The sequence below is a fragment of the Halichoerus grypus genome, chromosome 10 (assembly GCF_964656455.1).
Source record: "Halichoerus grypus chromosome 10, mHalGry1.hap1.1, whole genome shotgun sequence".
Taxonomy (NCBI): domain Eukaryota; kingdom Metazoa; phylum Chordata; class Mammalia; order Carnivora; family Phocidae; genus Halichoerus; species Halichoerus grypus.
The window spans coordinates 116,864,104-116,876,086 of record NC_135721.1 but is presented as its reverse complement, the minus strand read 5'-3'; the positions used below and the strand labels follow the sequence as shown (position 1 = coordinate 116,876,086).

Sequence of the window (11,983 nt, the reverse complement as noted above, 5' to 3'; positions counted from 1 at the left end):
TGGAGAACCACTATCCAGGTCTTGTTACTCAAAGTATGGTTCATGGACCAGCAATATGGGTATTGCCTGGGAGTTGTTAGCAATGCAGAGTCTTCAATCCCACCCCAGGCCCACCGAACTAGAATCTGCGATTTAACAAGATCCCCAAGGGATACCTATCCACATTAAAGGGTAGGACACATCCCTCCAAGGCAGTGCTTCCCCCAAAGCCAGTTGAGGGCATCTCTTGGAGTATATAAAATTCAGATTCCTAGGCTTTCCTCGGGTGACTTGGATTCAGAAGATGGAGGAGGAGCCCAGGAATCTGATACCGACAAGAACTTAAGATGATTATAATGGTCAGGTAAGAATGGGAAACTACTCATTTACCTCAGTTCTGTGTTCCTGAGGCAAGACCAAGGCACAAAACCAGAGAAAAACCTCTCCCTCTGGGATCATGACAAGGCAGCTGCTTAAAACAGGAACTTGGGGAAGGTGGCTCCTTGATGGTCTGTGATGCCGTCAGAGGAAATGGGTGGTTGTGAGAACCACAGAGCCTGCAGATGTGAGCTGGGAGCCCCAAGGACCCTATGACAAAGCTCAAAGAGCCCTGGGCCTTCTTCCCTGGCCTGGCTGTGCTTGGGAGGGCTGTCCAGGGTGGGGGGTTCCTAAGAAGCACCAGTCTCCTGTCCCATCCCAGGTCTACAAACTGCTGACCACAGCAGATGCAGAGCCACACAAAGGGATACCAAGAACATCTCCCTGAAGAGTCTCCCAGGCTGAGAGGATTCTGGGTGTCCTAGGACTAAGGACTTCGGCAGATGTTCCGAAGGGCCTTCCAAAGCCCTAACCTCTCCAGCCAAAGCATGCATCTAAGCTGAGCCCCTGCCCCAAGCTTTGATGACAGGAAACCAAGTAAGTACATTTGCTTTTGTTTTCTGATGGCCCCGGGACTGTGAGGAAGGATGGTCCCCTCAGAGGCTGGGAGTGGGCTTTACAGTGGGGGGACAAGTTCCAGGAAAATAAGTTGTTCCGTTGACGATGTAAGGGGGTAGTTTTGAGGGTCCCTGAAGGAACCCAGGCTCCCCCATTCTGCCTTTGCCCGCCCCCCCCCAAGAATTATATTACGCCTGCGAGCTTGTCTTCATGCCTGTTCTGGTCCTATCTCGGTCACCAGCATGCTTGTAGGACTTTGGGGCCCCCTCTGGGCTCCAGCCTTCCGACGTCAGTGAATAAGAGGAGTCTGAATTATAATCTCTGAAGGCATTTTCGGCTTAGAGTCTACAGTTCCTCTCAAAAGCGTGATGTTTCTCAGTTGAGAGAGAGGTCTCCCTTTGAATTCAATCCAAATTCATCACTCTTACTTTCACCACTAAAAAATAGCTTCAGAAGCACAAAAACACAGAAGACGTGGATTTGTAGACCCAGCTCTGCACTAACCAACTGCGTGAGAGTGAGCACGAGGTTGCCCTCTCTCAGCCCTAATCATTGTATGTGAATGGGTTTCAAAGCTGCCAGGCTCTCACAGGATACAGTGAAAAGATCAAAAAACAACAGCAGTCAGTGTGCTGGTCTCAGCGGCCTTTACTCTTTCCTTCTACCCACTGGCCCGGGACCCCAAGAAAGTGCCTGGCACACAGTAAATTGTTCAAATACGTGTGCAATTAATTAGATTCTTTCTAAAGTTTTGACCAACATCACCTCCCAGGCCTACATACCCCGTGGTCTTCATTTCACCCCAGGAAGCTGCCTGGCCCTGACCAGGCCAGGTGAAGGGAGCTGGCAGAGATCAGGGAAGGGGGATGCTTCCAGCCTGAGTGTGGCTCTCCTACCTCTCTTGGGTCCATCTCCCAGCTCCACCTGCTGTAGGAAGAAGTCTTTGGGTTTAGTGCAATTGGTGATTGTGGTGACTTTGTCTTGCTGAAGGAGGGGAAGGAAACTAACCTTTACTGAGCACCCACTCTATGTCAGCTCCCCGAATTCTCCCCACAGCCCAGTGGAGTTGGTACTATCCCCAATTCAAAGACAAGACAGAGGCTACGTGCTTTGTGTAAGGAGGTCACACAGCTGGAGCCTGGTTGGTCTGAATGAATCACTCATGCTACCCAGGGGAGATCTCTCCCTGAGGTTTTCTGGACTCATGTCTGCACAGTTAAGCATAGAGCTTGTATCTGATACCCCAGGGGAAAGGACAGGCTAGGGAGCAGCAGGGATATTGAAAACCTGATGTGAAGGGGAGCCCTAGCAGTGAGGGCATTAGAGATCTTCTCAGGAAGCAGAATTCTGTCTCGGCCTGCAAAGGCTTCAGGATCCCAAAGTCTGAGCAGGAAGTGGCTGCCAGGAGCCATTTCCTAAAGATGGGCCCGTTTTGTATTAAGGAGCTCCATCCCTATGAGTACAGAACTCTCCATGATAATGACAGAAACCCATCCTTACCCAGGCATGGTGAAGGGTTCAAAGGCAAGGCCAGGCCTGCTATGTCCCTGTGCCATTCCGCGAGCTCCTCCAGGGAACCAAGCTGGTATAATTATTCCTCGTCTCCATGAAAAGGATGAAACCATCTGAAAGAATGAAACCACCTCCCTGAAACACTTTAATAAAATGTTTGAAAAAATTAGCATTACTCTGGAAATTAAAATTATTCTAAGGATAAGACACCTGTCCAAAGAGCTAATAATCACTTTGTCCATTTAGTTAATGTGTATTGAGTACCTTTTATGGGCCAGGTGCCTCATGAATTGTTGAGGAAACAGGCAAACAAAAATAGGTCTTTGTCCTCATTGAGCTATGGAATAATGGCAAATTAAACAAGTAAACACTCTAATAAATGAATAATTAAAATTTGGGAAGGGGGGCACGCTGGCTCAGTCAGTAGAGCATGTGACTCTGGATCTCAGGGTTGTGAGTTCGAGCCCTATGTTGGGTGTAGAGATTACAAAATAAAATCAAAAAAAAAAAGCAACAACCACCTTGGGAAGGAATGCAACAGAGCTGAGAAAAAGAAAAAAGGGCAAGTCTCCCGGGAGTGGCCTCTGGTGAAGCGACATTCAGAGCACAATAAAGAAAAAGTGTGCCCTGACCAAGCTTCTCACGTGCCTTATCTTTTGGACCCAAATGTTGGGTATTAGTATCCCCATTTTTCAGATGAGGAAATGGAGGCAAAGAGCAGGGAAGTGGCTGGACAGCCAATCCCTCCAAAGCCTTGCAAGTCATCACTGTGGTGTACAGTCTCCCAATCATCTTACTTTGCCCCGTGACACCCATAACAGTGTGCTCAGTGTCACCTTAGCTTGTTAGGACACCAGCTCCCAAGCTTCCTCAGATCCCCCTTGCCCACCTCTAACCCTAGTCATGGATCCTCTCATTGTCCTCTGCCAGTGTGATCCCAGGTCAGGAAATGGTTCTGAGTAGATTATAGGAATGATGGCTGGGGGATTCAGAGAAATCTTCCCAGGGAAGGGTGGGATCCAGACAGGCCCCCAGGGGAAAGGGCAGTCCAGCCAGTGGGAGGGGCCCCACACAGGTAAAGGCCCAGAAACAAAGAATAGAGCATGGCTGCGGCGTGGAAAAGTGGGCCCACCAGAGGAAACAGGGTCCAGCTTCAGAGAAGAGAGCCTCCAGAATCTAGTGGAGGGGCTGGAGCCTAGTCCTGCTGGGAGAGGGATCATTCGCTCTTGTCAGCAGGGCTGAGCTGGGGAGGGAGAGGGTGTCTGGGGACCAGGGCCTCTGTGTCCATTGCAGCATCTCTTTCAGATTTCTCTCGGCCATGTACTTCTGAGTGTTCTGCTGAGGAACGATGGGAGGTCAGCCCAGCAGAGGGAAAACCCGGCCAAGCCCAAGCTCGAGCCCCTCTGTCCAAGAACCGGGCCCTGTGCCCATGCAAGCAGGTAGGCTTCCCAGACACAGTAAGGCTTCACGGCCCCAGACATCGCTGCCTCTGTGAGCCTTCCTCACCAGCCACTCCAGCACAGCTTCAAGTTTCAATGAGCGCCTGCTGTATACCAGGCCCTTCCCCGTGAACCATACAGGCAGGGTCCCTCCTCTGGAGGAGCTTACAGTTCAGCAGTCAGAACACTGATAAGCTAGAAGATGTGGGAGAGTGACAGGTGCTGACCAGGAGGGCTTCCCTCCTCCTCAGTTTATTAGGAAATTGAGCTGGCAACTCTTAAGACCAACCCCAGTTCGGTAGCTCTCCAAAGCTGCGCTGTCCGTTATAATAGCCTCTAGCCGTCTGTGGCCATTTAAATTCAAAGTAAAATTCATTAAAATGAAATTAAGTTAAATATGTAGCTCCTCAGTCACACCAGCCGCATTTTGAGTGCTCAGTAGCCATATGTAGCTAGCGGCTACCTATTGGACAGCACAGTTATAGAACATTTCCTTCATCACAGAATGTTCTACTGGATAGTGTGGCTCCAAAGTATGTCTTCTTATCCCGTGAAATACTGGAAGCCAAATTAGAACTATGGCAGTTGGAAAAAATTGGGACCTATAATGCTTATGCTGAGCCTACAACTGTGATTTTCAAGATAGTCCTAACTAAAAAATGCCAGTTTTTAAGACAATGAGAAAATCAAAATATCCTAGAAATTCTGTTATTTTCATATTGAAACTATAGGCCCAGTTTGTTTGTTGTTCCCCCAAACGACCCACAAATCCTTTCTCAAATCATATCCTGATTTGGGGTTTTGATGATGTATTCATCAGGGTTCTCTGGAGAAACAGAACCAATAGGGTATGTGTACATGGGTGTGTGTGTGGGTGGGTGGGGGTGTGTGTGTGTGTAGACACAGAATTTATTTTAAGAAATTGGTTCATGCAACTGTGGGGGCTGGCAAGGCTGAAATCTGCTGGGCAGGCTGGCAGGCCAGAGGCCCAAGGAAGAGTTAATGCTGCAGAATTCCAGAGTCAAGTCTGGAAATCCCTCTCCCTTGCAGGACCTCAGTCTTTTTCTCTTAAGATCTTCCACTGACTGGATGAGGCCCACCCACATTATGGAGGGTAATCAGTTTTATTCAGAGTCTACTGACTTAAATTGTTATCTCATCTTGGGCGCCTGGGTGGCTCAGTTGGTTGGGCGACTGCCTTCGGCTCAGGTCATGATCCTGGAGTCCCTGGATCGAGTCCCGCATCGGGCTCCCTGCTCGGCGGGGAGTCTGCTTCTCCCTCTGACCCTCCCCCCTCTCATGTGCTCTCTCTCATTCTCTCTCTCCCAAATAAATAAATAAAATCTTTAAAAAAAAAAAAAAAAAAAAAAAAGAAAAATAAAAATTGTTATCTCATCTTAAAAACATCTTCACAGCAACATCTAGACTTCTAGACTGGTGTTTGACCCAGTATCTGGGTACTGTGGGCTAGCCACATTGACACACAAAATTAACCATCACAGATAACAAATCACTCTAAACCAAGCAGCACTTTTAGGAGGAAGGACATGGACACACACTTACACAGAACCAGGAGACTGTAGAGCCAAATATCTGGATGTCTGTGTTTGGGCAGAAGCTATCCCCAGTCTGGAAACTCCCCTGCAATGGCTGGGGCCTCCTCCCCTACCTCAGTCCTGCCCCTAATACATTCCTCTCTCTAATGCCAGCCTCCCACAGGCATTAACACCCTGGGCACTGTCATTCTCTTGGTGGGGAAGCAGCTGCCTCCTTTTAGTCACTCAGTCTGCAGGGAGCCGGGGGCCCACCAGGCCCTGCAGGAAGAGACCTGGAAACCACACAGACCTCCCCGTCATTTCCTCTGAATCTAGCCATAGGCTGTGGCCCCAAGGCTGCTCTGAGTCATGGCCAGAGTGCTGGGGGGCTGACCCCCAGCAGGTGCTCTGGGCGCTCTCCCTGCCTGTGAGACCTGAGGGGAACTGCATTTCCCTCTCTGACAGGGTCTCCAGGGGGAAGGAAGGGCCTGTCTCTTGGTATGTCAACCCCTGAGCCCAGCAGGAACACAGATTTGGGGCAGCCCCTTCCATGAGTCATTTGTCTATCAGCCTTGCATCCATCCAAAATCTACCAAGGCTCTACCCCATACCGGGCCTTGTGCCAGGAGCAGGGGGACATAGCAATGGACAAGATAGGCACAGTCCTTGCCTTCAGGGACAGTCAAGCCCCAGATATAGGCTCTGTTATAATTGTGTACAATTTTGGTGACAGTGCATTTTAAGGGACTCTGATTAAGAGTGTGTGCTTAGGGACTCATCAGGAAGGCTTCACCAAGGAAGGGACATTTTATCCAAGGCGTGAAAGGTGCAGGCAAGTCGGCCAGGCAGATGGGTCAATTGGGGACAGCATATGCAGCCCAGTGGCAACCAGGGGCACAATGCCAGGGCTTCCAGGAGGGGAAGGGGTCCTTCCAGGCCACTTGGTTTCACCCTTGTTGGAGGATGCTTTCCACAAGACTTGCTTGCATTGTTTATTCGGGCATTAGGCATTTCCCGGCACCGTGGGATGGCCAGGCCCTGTGCTGCTGACGGCTCTGAGGAGCTCCAGTCCAGGGTCACCACGTAGATCTGCACATGTGTCTGGGAGGACACATAGGAACCAGTCCTTTTCCAGGATCACAGTCTCATTCTTCCCATGTCCACCTGGAGTATAGGCCCTCATACCACACAGTGTCCAGCTCCGGGTCTGCCCCACCGATGCCCCATCCCCTTGGTCCTTGTCTGTCCATCTGCTCTCTCTCCCCTATCTCTGGGGACATCTGTCTAGAGGGTATCACAGAACCCTGTGAGGTCTTGGCTCCTGCAGGAGCATCTATGAGACAGATAAACTTTTCATGCTGACCTTGACTGCTTTTCATAGCTTGATGCACTGATGTGCTGACAAGTGTGTCTCTCTTTTCCCTTTGTTTCAGAGACCCCTACTGAAAAGGGATGAAGAGGAAGGAGAGGGAGGGACAGTGGGATGTGGGTGAAGTGGATCTCAGCAGCTTACGGAGGGCCGGTTTTTCAGGATGAGAAGGCCCAGACAGGTATCAGGAGGTCTAGTTAGACTAGGTGGGCTGATCCCTGAGGTAGATGAGGGCATGAGCATCCTGTGCTGAGGGAGCTGCTTGCCACCTACCATCCAACCTCAGAATTGTCCTCATGGCCGCCATGTCCTTGGGATCAGTCTTGGTGTGATGGTGTGGGGGAGAGGGGAAGCTTGGCAGCCTCTGGCTCCGTGACCCCCTCTCTGAATGTCAGCATCCCGGCGAGCCTGGGCCTTTTTGGAGAGGTGCTACTGCTGTCTGGCCAAGTCCCCCCAGCCTGGGTCCGTGAGTAGCCACAATGGTCACCCACCCCAACAGTGCCCCACGGGCAGAGGGGTAGGGAATGGCATGGGAGCCATTCCTGGCACAGTGCCGTGTCTCACTTCAGTTGCCTCGCTGTGTGATGGGGCTGACCAGAGAGGACTACCTGAGGGGCTTGTGAGGGCCGGAGTGATGCACCCAGTCAGGCCCTGACACTCAGCAGTTGCTCAGTAAAGGATGGCAGGCATGTGGCCAGGACAGGACACTTGACTGGGCCACACGTACCTGTTGGGTGTCTGCTCTGAGCCAGGCCTGGCCCCGCCTCTTCTTGGGGCAGCACGGACCTATACCTGTCATTCTGGACAAAAGCCATGGGAGAGCCATGCTACCCACATGCATGGCACTCTAGAGTTACAAAGCCTGTCTACATCTGTGATTTCACTGGCCCTTCCAGCAGCCCTCTTCCTCCCATGTGTACCCCAGACCTCAGCCCTAAAGGTTAGTCCATTCAGTGCCCACATCATTAGAACTTCCAGAAACTGCCTTCTAGAAACTGAGCTCCAAGATCTGTGCTGATACCTGCTTAGAGCTATAGTTTTTAAGTTTGCTGAGCAGCAGAATCCTTTTATCAAGATCTTCTTGAACGTCTCCATATAAAAAGCAATTGTAGCCAGGAGCCCCACTCCTCTTGCCACACCAGCCCTTTCCCTGAGTGACCCCAAAAGATGTCTGGGCATCTGTAGGGCTCTGTAGAGGCCACTGGAAAAGCTTCAGATTCCAGAGTAGCCCTCCTGGGATCCCAGCAGACATGCTCCCCAGGGTGTTCATGGTGGGGTTGGGGTGATGGTAGAAAGCCCAGACTCCACTAGACTTCACCCTGCAGGAAGAGACCTGGAAACCAGGTGGAGAGAAGACTAGCCAAGAGGGTGACCATCTCTGTCCCTCCCTCCAGAGAGAAGCAGGGCCACAGCCGTGGCCCTGGGCAGTTTCCCGGTAGGCGAGCACACAGAGCTGTCACTGAGACCGGGGGATCCGTTGACCATCATCTCTGAGTAAGTCCTGTCCTAATGGGGGGGAAGGGTGGGGAATTCTGCTTCCTCCCCCTGGCACCTGCAGATGCACTCATGGGAGAAGGGGCCCCTCACTCTGGGAGTAAAGAGCATGGCCTTTGGCACTGAGCTCACACGTGGCCCTAATCGTGGGATTTAGGAAGCCTGACACAGCTGTAGGGAGAAGCCTTGGGTAGGCAGGGTCTTGCAGGGGGCCCTAAATCGTGCCGTTTCCTGCCCAGGAGGTAGCAGCACTGGCCGGTGCAGGTGGAAGGAGCCAGCCTGGCAGGTCCTCAGGAATCCTAAATGAGCAGTTCCCCTCTCCTTTCTCTCCCCAGAGATGGAGACTGGTGGACGGTGATGTCAGAAGTTTCAGGCACAGAATACAGCATCCCCAGCAGTCATGTGGCCAAAATCTCCCACGGGTGAGTTCACACCCCAGGCCCTGCCTTAGGGAAACTTCCTGCTTTCTCTTCCCACGAGCGTGGTTCTTTATGGCCAGTCCTGTGCTGAGCAAAATGGGACAGGGGAGAATCAGGCCTGGGCCCTGCCCTCAGGAAGAGTGAACAGCTAGCCTGAGCTCTCAGGTCGGCCTGCGAGACTTGGGAGCCCAGAAGAGGGGGCTCAGGAAGGCCCCACAGAGATGTCCTCTGGGCTTTGGAGGGTGTCCGGGAGTCAGTGGAGGAGACTGCTGAAAGGGAGCAGCTGCATACGTGTCCTAAATGTCCTGAGGCAAGAAAATGGAGGGGTGGCGCCCCATATCTTGGCAAGTCTGCCCTTCTAAGAGGGGCCTCACAGTGGGCAGGACACGGGGGATGCCATCGCTCGCCACGAGTGAGTGACAAAAGAAACCAACTCCAGAGCAAATTCTATGGCATGAGAGAGAAAGGAAGGGAACTGCCTTTCGGTGGGATTAACCCACATAACACGGAGTCAGGAGATACGCTGTGTGTACTGTGATGGCCGCTCTTCTGTTCTGAGAGAAAGTACGACTCTGGCACTGGGTGGCCTTCCTTCTCTGAGGCTCACGGGATGTCTGGCTCTGGTGAAAGTAGTGCAGGGCTCCCGAGACGTGCGGACACCTCGCAGAATCAGCTCGCATAGAGGTTGTTGGCACCCACGTGTTTCCGGCTGGCCTGGCCCCACTGGCCAGAGGTTTTGCATCCCCAGCGTGGCACTGAAGTTTCAGCCAAGGAGACACTGGCCACCTCTAAGAGTCCCCTTCCCTTGCCACTCCGTCTGCTTCCTCCATGTTTGTAAGTCTTATGAATGACTTGTTTTATTTACTATAAAACTAGGCTAAGTTTGCTGCTGGCACCAAGCGGGTCACAGCTTCTCTGATTTATCTCCTTGGAATGGACTCAACCCTGACTCTGGATTTGACTATGGAATTTCACACGATGACAGGGAGGCAGCCATTTCCATCGAGTTGGCTTCTGTAGGTTTTCCCCGGGACCATAAGGCATGACTCTGGGGACATTAGAAGGCTGATGGACTAGTAAGCCAAAAAATTCCTGCAAAACCACCCTGAACTTTCCATTGCAGTTAAGTCCCTCATGGACATATAGGTGAAGGATTAAGTGTAGGAGAAAGGAAAATAGGGGGCGAGGGTAATCAACAATCCAGCAGTGAGAGGCCCCGAGGAATAGGTCATGAAGATCTGTGCTTTGGGAGGCACATACGGTGATCGATATCTTACGTGATTATTTCCAAGATTTTAGAATGTCTTGAACATTCTAGTTCCAACATTTCTACCCACAAAAAAGCTCCAATGGGAGTTAGATTTCACTGATAATGAATACATGTTCACCCACATGTCTTTTGGCTGCAAAGTTAAACTTTAAAATGTTCAAAGAAAATATTTACTACAATTAAACACACACACACACAAAGGCAATTCTTGGAAAGGTGAGTGGCTGGCATAGGGGTGCTAGAGGAGCTGGGCAGTGATAGGAGTCTATGATCACCCCACCTTCCCCCAGCCTCCTGGCCACTTGGGAATGAGGTCTCCAGGCACAAAAGGCTGGGGCTGACCCCATGAGGTTGTCCTCTGCAGCCTCTGGAACCAAGACCAAGACAAAGCTGGGGGGCCCTTAGAGACCAAGGTACAGATGGAACTCTGAGGCCCAGAGAGGGAGGAGGGGTTTGAGTAGAGTCTTGGCTCACCCATGCCCAGGCTGACCTCTCTCTGTCCCTCCCGCAGGTGGCTGTATGAGGGCCTGAGCCGGGAGAAAGCTGAAGAACTGCTGTTGCTGCCTGGGAACTCTGGAGGGGCCTTCCTTATCCGGGAGAGCCAGACCAGGAAAGGTGGGTAAGCTGAGCCCTGGCTTGTCCCTCGAATGCCAAGAGGTGACTTGGGGGTATAGGTAGGAGGTCAAAAGTGAAGGGCTGGAGTACCTGGCCTTGGAGTCAGACAGTTTGGCTGACTGACCACCATGTTGCTGCCATGAAAGCCCATTTCTAAAAGTGGGTGTGAATGGCCCACAGTGGGGATCCAGGCTCAGCCTACACTTTGGCCATTGGGTCTTGTAATAGAGTATAGTCACAGGATTTCCCTGCCCGGACCAGCAGTGATTCCTCCCTCCCCAAAACACAACACAGTCCTGATCTCTTGGCAAAAAGTTGTCAAGTTCATGAGGTCTCTGTGTTCTGGGTCACCAGTCAGTCAAAACCAGAAAACTCATTAGAAGTCAGCTATTGATCTTCTTTCTATTGTACAGATGAGGAAGATGGAGGAACAAAGGCTGAAGAGGGGTAGGGACATGTCACACTGTACATTCCTGTGGGCCTTCTCCCACCTCAGGTATAGGACTTTTGCAAACACAAAGCTGATAGACTCTGTCTCTGATGCCCCTGCCTCCCTCTGAGCTGCTGCCCTGCGACCCTTACAGTGGGGGCAGAGAAGGACGTTGAAAGAGTGGCGATGCTGATGTTTATGGTAGGCCCTTTAAGTGTCTTCAAACAACCCTGTTTCAAGTTTGAAGGATTGTAGTTCCCCATTTCACAGATGAGGAAACTGAGGCTTAGGGAGGAGAAACAATTTGCCTGGGTAGACATAGCTATGAAGCTGGGATTCAAACCCAGCTGAGGTCCTCCTCACTTCAGACACCCAAGAAAGGCCCATGTGTCACAATGGTGGAATTGCAAACTCAGTGGTAGACTAGGGTGGAGAGACTTAGGAATGACAGGCCTCCTGTGCTTGCCCTAATTTAACCAACCATAGTGGGTTGTCAGGGTCCTTTGCTCTCAGTCTCCCTCCCAGGGCCCCCTGCAGCACATCTTTGCCTCTCCTCCCCTTCCTTCAGAAACTCGCTGGGTTGACCTCTCCCCAGCCCCTCCTGCTACTTTCCGGACAGCATTACCATCCCGCCTTACACCCAAAGGCTGGCTGGGGCTTGAGGCTGGCCTGAGTGTAGGCTGCAAACAGGAAACCACAGCACTGGAGCTGATTGGGGCAGGAGTGCTGCAAACCAGGCCCTAGTGAGCTTGAGAAGCCACAGGAAGTGCTCCGTGCTCAACTGCCCCATCCCCACCCCTTCTCTGGCCTGGTTTAGCCACAACTGCATAGTGACCAGCACTTACTGCTCCTTCTTTTTTTTTTTTTTTTTTGAAGATTTTATTTATTCATTTGACAGAGAGAGAGACAGCGAGAGAGGGAACACAAGCAGGGGAAGTGGGAGAGGGAGAAGCAGGCTTCCTGCCGAGCAGGGAGCCCAATGTGG

General features: G+C 51.5%; 1 protein-coding gene across 2 annotated transcripts in view; it reads left to right on the top strand.

Annotated features, from left to right (window-relative positions):
• The first annotated feature begins 464 nt into the window (after nucleotides 1-464).
• The window catches only part of SLA2 (Src like adaptor 2), a 23,828-nt gene continuing 12,309 nt past the window's right edge, over nucleotides 465-11,983 (top strand). Inside the window, exons 1-5 of one of the 2 annotated variants that reach the window (XM_036108066.2) lie at nucleotides 469-894; nucleotides 3,733-3,866; nucleotides 8,165-8,264; nucleotides 8,600-8,686; nucleotides 10,465-10,568. In XM_036108066.2, coding sequence (XP_035963959.1) covers nucleotides 3,776-3,866; nucleotides 8,165-8,264; nucleotides 8,600-8,686; nucleotides 10,465-10,568 — 382 coding nt within the window. In that variant the 5' untranslated portion in view covers nucleotides 469-894; nucleotides 3,733-3,775. Of the gene's footprint in view, nucleotides 895-3,732; nucleotides 3,867-8,164; nucleotides 8,265-8,599; nucleotides 8,687-10,464; nucleotides 10,569-11,983 lie in introns of both variants that reach the window. The other variant, XM_036108067.2, reaches the window with a different exon arrangement.